The sequence below is a fragment of the Leuciscus leuciscus genome (assembly GCF_965113295.1).
Source record: "Leuciscus leuciscus genome assembly, chromosome: 20".
Taxonomy (NCBI): Eukaryota; Metazoa; Chordata; class Actinopteri; order Cypriniformes; family Leuciscidae; genus Leuciscus; species Leuciscus leuciscus.
Genome location: NC_138744.1, coordinates 38,024,796 through 38,043,495, shown reverse-complemented (window position 1 = coordinate 38,043,495; position 18,700 = coordinate 38,024,796). Strand labels below are relative to the sequence as shown.

At 40.2% G+C, this 18,700-nt stretch overlaps 1 protein-coding gene across 2 annotated transcripts in view; it reads right to left on the bottom strand.

Annotated features, from left to right (window-relative positions):
* The window catches only part of csmd3a (CUB and Sushi multiple domains 3a), a 350,983-nt gene that overhangs the window by 27,268 nt on the left and 305,015 nt on the right, over positions 1 to 18,700 (bottom strand). For both annotated transcript variants that reach the window (XM_082150056.1, XM_082150057.1), the window contains exon 60: positions 4,143 to 4,316. In XM_082150056.1, the coding sequence (XP_082006182.1) occupies positions 4,143 to 4,316 (174 nt within the window). The remainder of the gene's footprint in view (positions 1 to 4,142; positions 4,317 to 18,700) is intronic.

Below are 18,700 nucleotides of genomic sequence, written 5' to 3'. Positions count from 1 at the left end.
CGCCGTTTACGCACCTCCCAAAATTCGGAAATAGCGTTTGCCCACCTCCAAAGTGCGTTTATCCACCTCAAATTGCGTTTATCCACCTCTAAATTTCACGTTATTTGAGCGGACTTTGCTTTTCCAGTGCGTGATCGCCGATCGGTACATGATTCGAGCATTTGGGCCGTTAATGACAGAGCAGAACGTTGAGCAGAGAGCGCAGCGCGCCGACACACACACACACACACACACACACACACACACACACACACACACACACACACACACACACACACACACACACACACGGAACAAAGAGAACGGCACACACGGAGCAGAAAACACATGCTCATTACTATACAAGCTGCGCGAGAATTAAACTTGATCGCAGCCGCAACAGAAAATCATTAAAACTAGGCAAAAAAGTTTTTTTTTTAACGTTTTTTTTAAACAATTCATTACATGCAGCTGGTTTAATGTAATGAGCATGTCAAAACCCAACTGTACAAGACATTCAGAGGGAATCAAGCCTGCACCAGGTTAAAGACTTTTCCCTCTACAGGGAAACACTGATCCACATTTTTCTGATAGACCAAACAACTAATCAATTAATCGAGGAAATATTCAACAGATTAATCGACTATGAAAATAACCCCAAATCCCTAATCATTATGCACAAGTGCATTGCATTGGAAGCCCTGGGTATAAGCCTCCCTCTCTATCTCTCTTAAATATTTTTGTTCTCTCTGTTTTGTCATTTAGTAAACTTTATAGATTTCAACCATATTATTATTCCTTCTTGAGTCTCTTTAACAAGAACTTCGATTAATGTATGAATTGAATAGTGATTTTGTGACCTATGATGAGGGAACAACCAGTGATACCCTTGGTAGTACCATCAAATGATAGCCTATAGCGATGTCATCAGGATACACATACACCGGTAGGCAGTGGCCCACCTTACCGGGTGATCAAGTTGTGGTCCACCAGAATTTATAGTTTACCCACCTCTTTTTTTACCACTACACCACTGGTTATAACGGCCCACATATTAAAAATGGTCGGGTTTAAATCGGGCTCGGGCTCATAATTACAGTGAACGTGTCGGGCCGGGCCGGGCTCGGACACAACGGGCTCGGGCTCGGGTAGGGTCGGGCTTGATTTGTTGGGCCCGATCTAAGCTCTAGTTTCAACTGATTCATTCAAACGGCTGATTCATTCAGGAACGAAGCATTTGACTCTCTTAATGAGTGAGTCATTGAATCATTCAAACGACTGATACATTCAAATGGCTGATTCATTCAGGAACTTAATGGGCCCTATCTTGCACCCAGTGCAATTTAGTTTTTACACCGACGCATGTATCATTCCTATTTTGCACCCGACACACAGCGGACTTTTCCCTCCACAGACGCACGTCTGTAAATTAGGGAATGAACTTGCGCTCCCGGGGGCGGTTCAGGGAAAAGAGGAGGTGTGTTCCGGCGCAAACGTTCCCTGGTGCTATTTTGCAGTTTCAGAAAACAATTCCGCCACTGACCAGGAGAAACCTAGTCTAAAGTCAGTGGCGCGTTCAGATGCTATTTTAAGGGCGCATGCTTGGTCATAATGTAGCGTGTGCACAACACACACACACTTTGCTTCTCTCATCTACACACAGAAGCAGCAGTTCACATTTTTGCAAATCATATATACATTATTAAAATGAAAAATATTCCACACGAGGGAAATCATTGTTGTTTCCATGAAGATGTGAAAAAATAGGCATAAATCTAGCTTACACATTTACCCAAATTATTATACACCTGTTTAACCGAAGCTAATTTGGGTGTGTTTCTCCATCCCCAATGTCACTTCTCTGTGTTTTACGGCCCTGACGAGAACGTCGGTCTCCTCGGCTGTGAACCGCTCCTGGCGTGCGTCTGGCAAATCCGCCGTTATAATAGCAATCCGCCATGGAACAAGCGCGCCTGCTCTTAAAGGGAATGTGAGATGATGCTCTGATTGGTTTATTTCACGTTACACCCAAACCACACCTATGAGTAATGAAGCTACTTCACACCAACACATTTTAGATTTGCGTCGGGACGAAGAGTCATTTATCCGAGATCCGCCCAAAAAGTTACTTGTGTTTCGCGCTTGATCTGCGTTGCAGATCGTTAAAATAGGGCCCACTGAGTGAGTCATTGAATCATTCATTCGACCAATTCATTTAAACGGCTGATTCATTCAGGAACTTAATGAGTAGTGGTGTCAACGATAATCGATTCGGCGATGCATCGCAATGCGGGGCATGCACGATTCAGCATCGATGCGGCAAAGTGCCATAATCGATTATGTCACTGTTTTAGGGGTGTATTAAACCGTTCGGTCCAAGGCACGCATTTTCAAACCGAACGGTTATTTCAAATGTAAGCGCGTCGCGAGCGCGCTCATAATGTAGACGCTGGCGCGACCACAACATCAAATGGCAAACGCAATGCAAGCGGAACGAAACTGAGCTACTCGTGACGGACTGTTTATCAGTTTGGACCAAAGCAGCGCGAGCCGATCTTATACTACACAGCGCTAAGAGATCCAGTGAAGAAAGCATTTGAATTCGCCACTAAAGTAATAACATCGCTGCGAGATCTAATGAGAAACATTTCTCCGTTATTAATAGATCAAACAGCGCTGACGTGGAAACCAGGAAGAAACATTGTGACATGAATGAACTATACAGTGTCCACAGATCAGCAACATTCACCATGGATTTACTGTAGTAACACTAACTGCAACTTTGGAAGTTTGGCAGGAATAGTGGGCTATTAATGCTTTCAAGCAACGTTATGTCGGATTTATTTCGACATTATGAATAACATTGCTGCCCTCAAATGTTAATCTGAACTAAAATAAACATTTGTTTATAAGCACAAAATATTAGCCTACATTAAATTTTTTCCAAGGAGCTGTTTTGTTTTATATGCTCGGATGCTCCTAAGAAGAGTCAATTATAGCTCCATCATTGCTCAAAGAAAAAAATATCATACTTTATGATGTTAGTTTTAAATAAAAAAAGAATAAAAAAAAAAATCAAGGAAATTTCTCTGGCATTTCTTTCTTTTTGCTGTATCGAAAACGTACCGAACCGTGACACAAGTGTATCGTATTGAACCGAATCGTGAATTTTGTGAACCGTTACACCCCTACACTGTTTATTTTCTGGCCTCGAGTTGGATAATAAAGTTGAAATTAAATTTCAAATGGTTCTCAAGCAGAGAGAAGAGAAACATTTCTCATTCAAAGCACTGACAGCAGTGATTTATGTTTTCTTTTTCAGGTTTGAAAATGCCATATCCAATACCCTGTACCATTCAATTTTATTTTATTTAATGACATTTATATCAAAGATACAGGAGAGTGATAATACACACATAGCAGCCAATAAAATCTGTTGTTCAATATCTGACTGCTTGTATTGCCTCATGACTGATGAAAAATTTGCCTTGTTGTGTGCAGTAGAATTTTGATGCATCGCAATGCATCGTAGAATCGAATTGAATCGAATCGTTACCTGGTGAATCGTAATCGAATCGAATTGTGAGGGCAGTGCCAATGCACACCCCTATTAATGAGTGAGTCACTGAATCATTAATTCGACCGATTCATTTAAACGGCTGATTCATTCAGGAACTTAATAAGTGAGTCATTGAATCATTCATTCAACAGATTCGTTCATTCAGTAATGAAACTCCGCCGTGTCGCTCAGAGACGCGAAACAGTCCTGTGTCTTTGTTTGGAATGATTTTCATTGGTGAAATAGAGCAAAAACAGGCGATATTGTGTCTAAAATGTAAGTCACTAAATATTAACTTCTTGTTTATTGAACTGTTGTATAAAATCAATATCACATTTGTAATCATGCTTATATTTGGAGAAAAAATGGCACTCTTCGTGTGATATTGATTAACTATATTAAATTATATAAATATAATAGACATACAGAGGGATTTTTGCCCCTTATCTTGAATATTGAGGGCGTTATAAATGCATTTTAATAGAGAATTAATAAACTTTTTAAGCCATTGACAGAAATGTAGAGGTAACTCCTGTACTGTCTACCTGATGTGTTAGTAAGGTAAATCTGCCTTGATAAACATTATTTTATTGGTGATACTCACGCAGACACAGAGGAATCTCTCCGCTCCAGGATCCGTCGGACACACACGTGAGGATAGCAGGGAAGGAGAGCTCGTATCCCATCATGCACCTGTAGCTCACGCTTGAGCCCCACGCGAACTCCGACCCCTCCACCTCTCCGTTCGGGACGCTGGGAGGAGCAGCGCAGGACACGGCTGGAGGACAGAGGTCAATATATAGTAAAATGTAATTAATTCCTGTGATCAAAGCTGAATTTATTTGATAAAAAATACAGTAATAATGCCGTTCAATAAAGGAATTATGCAAATTAGAGTTGTTTGGACAACAACAAGTATGCAATGCCACATACATAATACATAATCTCATCTATTAATCAATCATATTTCAGATGCACACGTTCATCACGGCGTCTACATTCAGACAACGTTGTTTAATTTGCTCCCAGTGAGCAGGAACTGAATTCATTCATATTCATTTCATTAATTAATACCCTCATGCAATAAAAGAACATGATGTTTGGCATCTTATGATGGATTTCAAAACATCTGAATATCTGTCAAACACTCGAGAGCTCAAATACATGTTAATGTTGACATGTCCCGCAGTGTAAACGCTCTGGTGTTCGCCATCCCACACCACACATGATCACACTGTCAGGATCACACCAAAACTAAAACTCATTTATCGCACATTTTCATATTACATTTACATTACATTTAGTCATTTAGCAGACGCCTTTCTCCAAAGCGACTTACAAATTAGGACAAAATTCAGCGAGTCATCATAAAGAGGCAAAAGCAACAACAACGCAAGAAGTGCTCAAAGTACGAAGTTCAGGTATTATTCAGAGTAGCATAAGCCTGATAAGTGATGTTACAAAGGGAAAGGAAATTTTTTTTTTTTTTTTTTTTTTTTTTTATAAGGTTAAGTGCTCACGGAAGAGATTGGTTTTCAGCTGCCTTTTGAACGTTGTCAGGGATTCTGCATTCCGGATGAGGGTGGGGAGAGCGTTCCACCAGCATGGAACTGTGAATGAGAATGTTCTGGAAAGTGATTTTGTGGCTTTCTGTGATGGAACCACGAGACGTCGCTCGTTGACCGATCGTAGGTGTCTGGTAGGGATGTAGACTCGTAGGAGTGAGTGAAAGTAGGAGGGAGCTGAGCCTGTGATAGTTCTGTAAGCAAGCGTCAGTGCCTTGAACTTGATGCGAGCAGCGAGAGGTAGCCAGTGCAGAGAGATGAACAGAGGAGTGACGTGGGCCCTCTTGGGCTCGTTGAAGATAAGACGAGCTGCAGCATTCTGGATCATCTGTAGGGTTTTGGTTGCACATGCTGGAAGTCCAGCCAGAAGAGCATTGCAGTAGTCAAGCCTAGAGATGACCAGGGCCTGGACGATGAGTTGTGTTGCATGCTCAGTTAGGAAAGGCCTGATTTTCCTGATGTTGTGCAGTGCAAACCTGCATGATCGAGCTGTCTTTGAAATGTGATCTGCGAAGGTTAGCTGGTCATCAAACGTTACTCCAAGATTTCTGACCGATCTTGATGGGGTGATTAATGATGACTCTAGCTGGATGGTGAAGTCGTGCTGTAGAGACGGATTGGCAGGGAGGACGAGAAGCTCAGTCTTTGCCAGGTTGAGCTGCAGGTGATGTTCCTTCATCCATGTGGAGATGTCCGCCAGACAGCTTGAGACCCGTGCAGCTACTGTGGGATCATCTGGTTGAAAGGAGAGGAAGAGCTGCGTGTCATCAGCATAGCAGTGGTAGGAAAAACCGTGTGCCTGTATGATGTGTCCCAGCGATGTGGTGTAGATGGAGAAGAGGAGGGGACCAAGAACTGAACCCTGGGGAACCCCTGTGGTCAGCTGATGTGCTCTGGATACCTCACCTCTCCATGCGACCTTGAAGGACCTACCTGTGAGATAGGACTCAAACCAGTGGAGTGAAGTTCCTGTGATGCCCAGTGATGAGAGGGTGGACATAAGGATCTGATGATTCACCGTGTCGAAGGCAGCAGACAGATCCAGGAGAATGAGGACTGAAGATTTGGAAGCAGCTTTTGCGATCCGTAGGGCTTCTGTGACTGACAGTAATGCAGTCTCAGTTGAATGTCCTTTCTTGAAGCCAGATTGGTTGACATCCAGCTGGTTGTTTAGAGACAAGAAGGATGTTAGTTGGTTGAAGACAGCTCTTTCAAGTGTCTTCGCAATGAATGGTAGGAGAGAGATAGGTCTGTAATTGTCTACAAATGATGTGTTTAGCGTTGGTTTTTTGAGCAGTGGAGTAACCCGAGCCTGCTTGAATGCTGTAGGGAAGGTGCCAGTATGGAGGGATGAGTTGATGATGTGTGTGAGTGATGGTAGAAGTGTGGGAGAGATGGCTTGTAGAAGGTGTGAGGGGATGGGGTCAAGCGGGCAGGTGGTAGGGTGACTGGAGAGGAGAAGAATATATAGAAGAATTTTTATATTAATAATGCAAACCAGATTGCGCTAAATAGAAAACAATCTGCAAATTACACTACAATTTTGTACGATTTTTTGTCTCTTCTGCTCACCCAGCCTGCATTTATTTGATCAAAAATACAGTAAAAATTGGGAAATATTATTATAATGTAAATCATCTGTTTCCTATGTGAATATATAGTAAAGTGTAATTTATTCCTGTGATCAAAGCTGAATTTTCAGCATCATTACTCCAGTCTTCAGTGTCACATGATCCTTCACAAATCATTCTAATATGAGGATTTGATGCTTAATTGAGATATAAAATTAATATATATCTATTTTTTAAACTTTTTTTTATTACATATATATTTTTGACATTTAAAAATTTTATTTAAAAACCACAATTTTTATAATTTTTTTTATTATTATTTAATAATTATTATATAAATCTCACATACCCCAAATTTTTGAGTTATCACAGTTTCAACAAAAATCTGAAGCAGTTTTCAACATTGATAATAATCATACATGTTTCTTGATCATCAAATCATCATATTAGAATGATTTGTGAAGGATCATGTGACACTGAAGACTGGAGTAATGATGCTGAAAATTCAGCTTTGATCACAGGAATAAATTACACTTTACAATATATTCACATAGAAAACAGATGATTTACACTGGAATAATATTTCACAATTTTTACCTTATTTTTGATATAATAAACACACCTGTGATGAGCAGAAGAGAGTAACTGTAGTGTAAATGAAACTCCTCATTCACTTTCACGTCCTGACACACACTCCACATCACAGAAGGAGAAACACAACTAAACTTCCTCAGGTGTGGACACTGAAGTCCTGATCTGTATGTTGAGGCTGTTCTGCCCTCTGGCAATGCTTTAATATTGAGGAGACAGTCTAGAAAGCCCAGCGATGAAGAAAGGAAGGTTTCTCTGTCGTTTTCTGCCTTGAAGGAGCACGTTCCACTTCAACATCACACAATAACATCACATCCACATCACATCACATCCACTTCAGCATCACACAATAACATCACATCATCACATCCACTTCAGCATCACACAATAACATCACATCACATCCACTTCAGCATCACACAATAACATCACATCCACTTCAGCATCACACAATAACATCACATCAACTTCAGCATCACACAATAACATCACATCACATCCACTTCAGCATCACACAATAACATCACATCACATCCACTTCAGCATCACACAATAACATCACATCACATCCACTTCAACATCACACAATAACATCACATCCACTTCAGCATCACACAATAACATCACATCCACTTCAGCATCACACAATAACATCACATCCACTTCACCATCACACAATAACATCACATCACATCCACTTCAGCATCACACAATAACATCACATCACATCCACTTCAGCATCACACAATAACATCACATCCACTTCAGCATCACACAATAACATCACATCCACTTCAGCATCACACAATAACATCACATCACATCCACTTCAACATCACACAATAACATCACATCCACTTCAGCATCACACAATAACATTACATCACATCCACTTCAGCATCACACAATAACATCACATCACATCCACTTCAGCATCACACAATAACATCACATCCACTTCAGCATCACACAATAACATCACATCCACTTCAGCATCACACAATAACATCACACAATAACATCACATCCACTTCAGCATCACACAATAACATCACATCACATCCACTTCAACATCACACAATAACATCACATCCACTTCAGCATCACACAATAACATCACATCACATCCACTTCAGCATCACACAATAACATCACATCCACTTCAGCATCACACAATAACATCACATCCACTTCAGCATCACACAATAACATCACATCCACTTCAGCATCACACAATAACATCACATCCACTTCAGCATCACACAATAACATCACATCACATCCACTTCAGCATCACACAATAACATCACATCACATCCACTTCAGCATCACAAAATAACATCACATCCACTTCAGCATCACACAATAACATCACATCACATCCACTTCAGCATCACACAATAACATCACATCCACTTCAGCATCACACAATAACATCACATCCACTTCAACATCACACAATAACATCACATCCACTTCAACATCACACAATAACATCACATCCACATCACATCACATCCACTTCAGCATCACACAATAACATCACATCACATCCACTTCAACATCACACAATAACATCACATCCACTTCAGCATCACACAATAACATCACATCCACTTCAGCATCACACCATAACATCACATCCACTTCAGCATCACACAATAACATCACATCCACTTCAGCATCACACAATAACATCACATCACATCCACTTCAGCATCACACAATAACATCACATCCACTTCAGCATCACACAATAACATCACATCCACTTCAGCATCACACAATAACATCACATCCACTTCAGCATCACACAATAACATCACATCACATCCACTTCAGCATCACACAATAACATCACATCACATCCACTTCAGCATCACACAATAACATCACATCCACTTCAGCATCACACAATAACATCACATCACATCCACTTCAGCATCACACAATAACATCACATCCACTTCAGCATCACACAATAACATCACATCCACTTCAACATCACACAATAACATCACATCCACATCACATCACATCCACTTCAGCATCACACAATAACATCACATCACATCCACTTCAACATCACACAATAACATCACATCCACTTCAGCATCACACAATAACATCACATCCACTTCAGCATCACACAATAACATCACATCCACTTCAGCATCACACAATAACATCACATCCACTTCAGCATCACACAATAACATCACATCCACTTCAGCATCACACAATAACATCACATCACATCCACTTCAGCATCACACAATAACATCACATCACATCCACTTCAGCATCACACAATAACATCACATCACATCCACTTCAACATCACACAATAACATCACATCCACTTCAGCATCACACAATAACATCACATCCACTTCAGCATCACACAATAACATCACATCCACTTCAGCATCACACAATAACATCACATCACATCCACTTCGGCATCACACAATAACATCACATCACATCCACTTCAGCATCACACAATAACATCACATCCACTTCAGCATCACACAATAACATCACATCCACTTCAGCATCACACAATAACATCACATCACATCCACTTCAACATCACACAATAACATCACATCCACTTCAGCATCACACAATAACATCACATCACATCCACTTCAGCATCACACAATAACATCACATCCACTTCAGCATCACACAATAACATCACATCCACTTCAGCATCACACAATAACATCACATCACATCCACTTCAGCATCACACAATAACATCACATCACATCCACTTCAGCATCACACAATAACATCACATCACATCCACTTCAGCATCACACAATAACATCACATCCACTTCAGCATCACACAATAACATCACATCCACTTCAGCATCACACAATAACATCACATCCACTTCAGCATCACACAATAACATCACATCCACTTCAACATCACACAATAACATCACATCACATCCACTTCAGCATCACACAATAACATCACATCACATCCACTTCAACATCACACAATAACATCACATCCACTTCAGCATCACACAATAACATCACATCACATCCACTTCAGCATCACACAATAACATCACATCCACTTCAGCATCACACAATAACATCACATCCACTTCAACATCACACAATAACATCACATCCACTTCAGCATCACACAATAACATCACATCCACTTCAGCATCACACAATAACATCACATCCACTTCAACATCACACAATAACATCACATCACATCCACTTCAGCATCACACAATAACATCACATCACATCCACTTCAGCATCACACAATAACATCACATCACATCCACTTCAACATCACACAATAACATCACATCCACTTCAGCATCACACAATAACATCACATCCACTTCAGCATCACACAATAACATCACATCCACTTCAACATCACACAATAACATCACATCCACTTCAGCATCACACAATAACATCACATCCACTTCAGCATCACACAATAACATCACATCCACTTCAGCATCACACAATAACATCACATCCACTTCAGCTTCACACAATAACATCACATCCACTTCAGCATCACACAATAACATCACATCACATCCACTTCAGCATCACACAATAACATCACATCCACTTCAGCATCACACAATAACATCACATCACATCCACTTCAGCATCACACAATAACATCACATCCACTTCAGCATCACACAATAACATCACATCACATCCACTTCAGCATCACACAATAACATCACATCCACTTCAGCATCACACAATAACATCACATCCACTTCAACATCACACAATAACATCACATCCACTTCAGCATCACACAATAACATCACATCCACTTCAGCATCACACAATAACATCACATCCACTTCAGCATCACACAATAACATCACATCCACTTCAGCATCACACAATAACATCACATCACATCCACTTCAGCATCACACAGTAACATCACATCCACTTCAGCATCACACAATAACATCACATCCACTTCAGCATCACACAATAACATCACATCCACTTCAGCATCACACAGTAACATCACATCCACTTCAGCATCACACAATAACATCACATCCACTTCAGCATCACACAATAACATCACATCACATCCACTTCAGCATCACACAATAACATCACATCACATCCACTTCAGCATCACACAATAACATCACATCACATCCACTTCAGCATCACACAGTAACATCACATCCACTTCAGCATCACACAATAACATCACATCCACTTCAGCATCACACAATAACATCACATCACATCCACTTCAGCATCACACAATAACATCACATCCACTTCAGCATCACACAATAAAGCACAAACACTGTATTCAGACATCGAGTGTGAGTTCTGCAGGGCTAAAGCAGGGTTTACAGCACTATTACTCGTGTTCAAGGTGTTGAGAGGTTTAGAAGAGGCTGATAAACACAACATTAGGAAACTGTGTTTCCAGCTGTTTATGTACATACATAACGGATCTAAAGCGGTCTGCATGTGTGTATCTGCATGCATGCCCGCGGGAACTAGAGGTGCTGAGGTGCTGCAGCGCCCCCTGACCACAGCTGTTTCACTACAGTGGTATTTAAGATCACAGGACTTTAAATAACTTTTTGTTTTTCAACATGTTTTTAAGAACACCTTCTACCTTTATCAAATTAATCTAAATATTATTTAGTTTTTATATGTTGTCGAATATGGTTTTATGACTCTAAAGAAATCAATAGATCAATAGATCAAAAGGCAAAAGCAGATCTCGGAAGTGAGTGACGTGACACTGGTTGAGGACCAGCATCTCAGAACTCATTTGACACTTATTTAAAGCATGTTCACTCAAACGTCGGTGAAAAGATTAAATGTAGATGTCTTGATTAAAGCATTCTTTGGCATTAGAGGCTGTTCACACAGAACGTGTTTTTCCATTCCACTCTGCTACTTTTCCATTGTTGTTCAGTGTGAACGCACTAGCCGTGTTTAACTGTTGCGCTCGCGTCTCCCGCATGACACAGCATTCTCAAAACGCAGCACTCACGTTAAAATAAGTTAAACTAAAACGTGCCTCGAGACCTTGCGTTTTCTCCCGTTCCACTCCCCGCGTTGGGCGTCTTGCGTTTTCTCCCGTTCCACTTCCCGCGTGGGGCGTCTTGCGTTTTCTCCCGTTCCACTCCCCGCGTGGGGCGTCTTGCGTTTTCCCCCGTTCCACTCCCCGCGTAGGGCGTCTTGCGTTTTCTCCCGTTCCACTGCCCGCGTTGGGCGTCTTGCGTTTTCCCCCGTTCCACTCCCCGCGTAGGGCGTCTTGCGTTTTCCCCCGTTCCACTCCCCGCGTTGGGCGTCTTGCGTTTTCCCCCGTTCCACTCCCCGCGTTGGGCGTCTTGCGTTTTCTCCCGTTCCACTCCCCGCGTTGGGCGTCTTGCGTTTTCCCCCGTTCCACTCCCCGCGTTGGGCGTCTTGCGTTTTCTCCCGTTCCACTCCCCGCGTTGGGCATCTTGCGTTTTCTCCCGTTCCACTCCCCGCGTTGGGCGTCTTGCGTTTTCCCCCGTTCCACTCCCCGCGTTGGGCGTCTTGCGTTTTCTCCCGTTCCACTCCCCGCGTAGGGCGTCTTGCGTTTTCCCCCGTTCCACTCCCCGCGTTGGGCGTCTTGCGTTTTCCCCCGTTCCACTCCCCGCGTTGGGCGTCTTGCGTTTTCTCCCGTTCCACTCCCCGCGTAGGGCGTCTTGCGTTTTCTCCCGTTCCACTCCCCGCGTTGGGCGTCCTGCGTTTTCTCCCGTTCCACTCCCCGCGTTGGGCGTCTTGCGTTTTCCCCCGTTCCACTCCCCGCGTTGGGCGTCTTGCGTTTTCCCCCGTTCCCCTCCCCGCGTTGGGCGTCTTGCGTTTTCCCCCCTTCCACTGCCCGTGTTGGGCGTCTTGCGTTTTCCCCCGTTCCACTGCCTGTGTTGGGCGTCTTGCGTTTTCCCCCGTTCCACTCCCCGCGTTGGGCGTCTTGCGTTTTCCCCCGTTGCACTCCCCGCGTTGGGCGTCTTGCGTTTCCGCTTTGAAAAATGATGCATTCTGTGTGAACCGACTCCTGAGCGTCTATCATAAGTTTAGATGCAGATTTTTGTGCTGTGTTTTTAAAATTGATCATGAGTTCAGAGCGTTCTCACATAACTCTGTCCTCATTCATTTGTGTGTTCATCTTTTTGTTTGGGCTGTTTAATATTAGGATTTTGTTTAAAATACTCTACCAGCACCACCCTGCAATATCAAGCCCCGCCCCCAGCACCACCCTGCAATATCAAGCCACGCCCCATTAAGCCCCGCCCCCAGCACCACCCTGCAATATCAAGCCCCGCCCCATTAAGCCCCGCCCCCAGCACCACCCTGCAATATCATGCCCTGCCCCATTAAGCCCCCCCCAGCACCACCCTGCAATATCAAGCCACGCCCCATTAAGCCCCGCCCACAGCACCCCCCTGATAAAATATGTTCCCGCGGCTATGCATGCATGTATAGCTATATATGTATGTATATGGGTATATTTAGGTATGTATGTGTGTATACACATAGGGATGTATATGGGTGTATATGGTATGTGTATTTGTGTATGTACTTATGTAGATGCATGAATGGAAGTTGTTTATTTCACATATTTACTATATATGTCCATATTACCGTAATAACTTGTTTTAAATAATATATTGAATGCATTTGCTTGGACTAGTGTCATTGTTTGGTATGAAATGTAATGTGAGAGTATTGAGTGTGTGTGTGTGTAAGGGAATTGTTCTGTTAAGTAGGTCGTTGTACGGTATTTTGTAATTGGTAGATATTCAGATTATTGATTGATTGATTGTATTGTCTATTTTTGTCATGCGTGTTGTCTCGATTTTCTGTTGCAACACCTTAATTTCCCCTCGGGGATTAATAAAGGAAGTCTAAGTCTAAGTTTAAATCAAAGTCTAACTGTGACTCAGGGCTGGAATCCATGGTTTGCAACACCTGTTTTCACCTGTTGCATCATCTTCATCTGAACTTTAATGAGACTTCGGCGGTGTTTTGTGTCTGGAGCGAGTGCTAAATCCATGCAAATGTTTCTTTCCTGAACATACCAGGATTCCCAGCACTGGGGGAATCAACACAAGTCAGAAAACGTCTGCGGGGCCAATCAAAAGATTTTTAAATTGCAAATCTCAAATTGATAAAAAGCACACAGATGGAAACTGGTGCGCTGAAACTCAGAGTCGGAGAGCAGCTGGGGTCCGGACGGAAGAGGAATAAATGATGAGATGTTTGGGAAAGCAAGCGCTTTAATAAAGCAAGAGATGCTCACGTGCAAATCCAGCCATGCAGAACTAACAGATTACACTCAACGGTCAATAATGTGTCCATTAGTTCATCAGCGTTTATTAAAGGGACAGTTCAGATTATTTACTCAAGATCAAACACGTTTTTATGTTCACCACAAAAGGATATTATAAAAATATTTTTTTGGTGTTCAAAACGAGTATGAGACAAGATTTCACGGCAAAAATGCCCTGTATGAGTTTTTGTCTATATATATATGTATATTATAGTTAAGCAATATCACGCAAGTGCTGTTTTTGTCCCGAACAACTTGAGCGCAAATGTGATCCTGATTTTCCACAATATTCAATAAATAAGAAGTTAAGGTTGTGTTATATTTATGACACAATGCTGTCCTGTTTTGTTTAATTTTGCCTGGTGTTTAATTTTTGAATGAATGTTTTGAGCAAATCAATCGGGTGAACCAATGATTCAATGACTTGCTCATTAAGAGAGTCATTTACTTGATTCCTCATGAATGAATCAGCCGTTTGAACGAATCGAATGAATTAATGACTCATACATTTATACATTTATTTAGTTTCAAACCTGCATGACTTTCACGTAACATGAAGATATTTTGAAGAATGTTGGTGACCAAAATATTGTAGTCTGTAAATATATATCGAAATACCAATAAAATCATGGCTGTTATAGCCTAAAAATTTGCTGCTTAATTGATGTAATATGATATATAATATGATATAATATAATATATAATATTAAAGTTACATTTTAATTTTACATTTTAAAATTTTACAAAAAAAACACAATTTCATTGAATTTGATTATTTAATAATAATTTTATAAATCTTGCATACCCCAAATATTTTAGTTTTTATCACAGTTTCAACCAAAATATGAAGCAGCATATTTTCAACATTGATAATAATCATAAATGTTTCCTGAGCATCAAATCATCATATTATGTGGATCATGTGACACTGAAGACTGGAGTAATGATGCTGAAAATTCAGCTTTGATCACAGGAATAAATTACACTTTACTATATATTCACACAGAGAACAGATGATTTACACTGGAATAATAGTAAAAAAAAAACTAATAATAAAAAAAAAACGTTTACTATACAAAATTAAATGCACCATTCACCATAACATTTTATGTATAAATAAATTCTATGTTGAATCAAAGAAAATATTTCTAACTAAAGCTACTTTATGTAATATCTATCTGATGCTTTTCCCATTTAACACAATAATGACTGTAAATGATCGTTTGTGGGTCATTTCTCAGCCAAAATTTGATGTGTGATTAATTTACGATTAATCAGCACATCATGTAATTAATTAGATTAAAAATGTTAATAGTTTCATATATATATATATGAAGACTTCAGATGCAAAAGCCTGTAAGTGCCATCTGATTTTCTTCTAAAATGAGTATTTTTATCAAGCTCGTATATTTAAGTTCAGTAATTTCACTTTAATGACAATTAATAGGTCATTTTCATTGCCATTAAAGTGGAATAAGTGAATATAAACATACAAGCTTGATAAAAATGATCATCCTAGAAGGAAATTTCAGATGGCACTTAGAGGCTTATGCATCTGAAGTCTTCATATATATATATATGTGTGTGTGTGTGTGTGTGTGTGTGAGGAAGTTGCTAAATGTGTTGTCAGATCTCCTCAGCGCTGCTGCTTTTAAAGCATTTTAAAGCCATTTTTGGATCTCGCCAGTTCCTATAAAATGACATTCCTTCAAAATGTCTCCAGTTCGGTTTCCACAGAAGACAATAAACTCACGCGCGTTTGTGAGGGCGAGTAAACGATGACACTTTAGTGGGGGTGAACTGCTCCTGGAAGCTTTGCACTCCGGCAGGATAATATGACTGGCACGGCTGATCAAACCCTCGTAACTTCTGGAGATTAAAGACTATCCTATAAAAACTGGCCTTCAGCTCCAGAGCTGTCCGACCCAATCACACTCGAAAGCACAGGGATAAAGCACGAGTAGCAGCTTTGCTCAAAGTTTAGCTGACTTCCCACAGTGACCTGAATGATTGAAAGCCTTCATGCATAAGATGGAGGATGTGTAATGTATAATAAATCAGCTTGAGGTGTGTGGAGACACGAGCATGATGAAGATGATGATGATGATGTGAAACATTTCATGTGTGAATCTCGCAGCTCAGGGGCCGAATGAGACATGGAAGCTAACAAGGTTAACAGCTGAACGAGTTCTCGTCTCTCGAAGGGTGTTGGATGTTCAATCCGCTGAAATTAAATAGATTCATGCAACCTCTAAATATTAAAGCAACAAGCCTGTTTGGTTAGCAGGTCGGCATTCGTTAGCATTTCACATGCAAAACAGCTTTAAAGGCGCCATTCTGAGTGATTCAAATAGAATTAAAACTTCTATTCTGCTTTAAAGGAAAAGCTCACCCATAAAAGACAATTCTGTTATTATTGTTATACCTGTTCATTCATAGGGCCCTATGAAATCTGTTTTATTTTTTCCAAAATTGTTTTATTTGTTTCCCAAATTCAGTTTTTTGGGATTCAGTTTACTTTTTTTTTTTTTACTCCATTTTAATGGTTAAATTAAATGTTAGTAATCCAAAAGCATGTCTAATTAATTGAAATCATGAGACTTATACAATTTTACGGCAATTTATTAAAAGTTTACATTTATGAATGTAATGTCATGAATCAAGTTTTTTTTTTCTTTTTTTTCTTTTCTTTTTTTACCAAATTGTGTGTTTTCTGTTTTCATTTGAATGGTTTAATAAAAAATTTATAATCAAAAAGCATGTCTAACTAATTGAATTCATAAAACAACAATTTATAATTTTATTTTTATTTTTTATTCATTTCTATGAAATGTTTTTTTTTTTTTTGAAAATCTGTGTTGAGTAGTTACATTTTTTTTCTGGCAATAAAACAAACAATTTAATTAAACTTTTTTGTCAAAGAAATTGCTGCAAAAAGAGCTTAAACGCATGGAAGAAAAATTGTGATTATTCCTTATAAAATAAAGTTGTAATAATAATTTATGATTATTATTATTATTAGTGTTAGTATTATTATTACATTTAGAGGCTAAATTCTACTGTACAACGGTAATATATTTCTGTCACAATTTCCTCAAGTTAAACTGAACTTTTATTTTGACAGGTTGCCGTGAAGACCTTTGAGTTTCCGTGCATTTATGATATGACAATATTTTTCTCAGTAACACTTTACAATAAGGTTCATTAGTTAACATTAGTTAATGTATTTACTAACATGAACTCACAATGAGCGATACATTTTATTACTGTATTTATTAATCTTAGTTAATGTTAGTTAATAAAAATACAGAATTCATTGTTTGTTCATGTTAGTTCAAAGAGCACTAATGTTAACAAATACAACCTTTGATTTTAATAACGTATTAGTAAATGTTGAAATTAATATGAACTAAGATTAATAAATGCTGTAGAAGTATTGTTCATTCTTAGTTCATGTAAACTAATGAACCTTATTGTAAAGTGTTACTGTTTTCTCGGATGAAACGGTAGAATGCTGAAGAAGTGGCTCTGGAGCTGAAGTTCATGCGTTCATGTTCTCATAGAGGCTGAAACACCTTCACAAACAAGCACTTCAGTGTGTGTGTGTGTGTGTGTGTGTGTGTATGTGTGTGAGAGGCTGAAACACCTGGAGGGTCACTCGTACTTCAGTGTGTGTGTGTGTGTGTGTGTGTGTGTGTGTGAGAGGCTGAAACACCTCGAGCGTCACTCGTACTTCAGTGTGTGTGTGTGTGTGTGTGTGTGTGTGTGTGTGTGTGAGAGGCTGAAACACCTCGAGCGTCACTCGTACTTCAGTGTGTGTGTGTGTGTGTGTGTGTGTGTGTGTGTGTGTGTGAGGCTGAAACACCTCGAGCGTCACTCGTACTTCAGTGTGTGTGTGTGTGTGAGGCTGAAACACCTCGAGCGTCACTCGTACTTCAGTGTGTGTGTGTGTGTGTGTGTGTGTGTGTGTGTGTGTGAGGCTGAAACACCTCGAGCGTCACTCGTACTTCAGTGTGTGTGTGTGTGTGTGTGTGTGTGTGTGTGTGTGTGTGTGTGAGAGGCTGAAA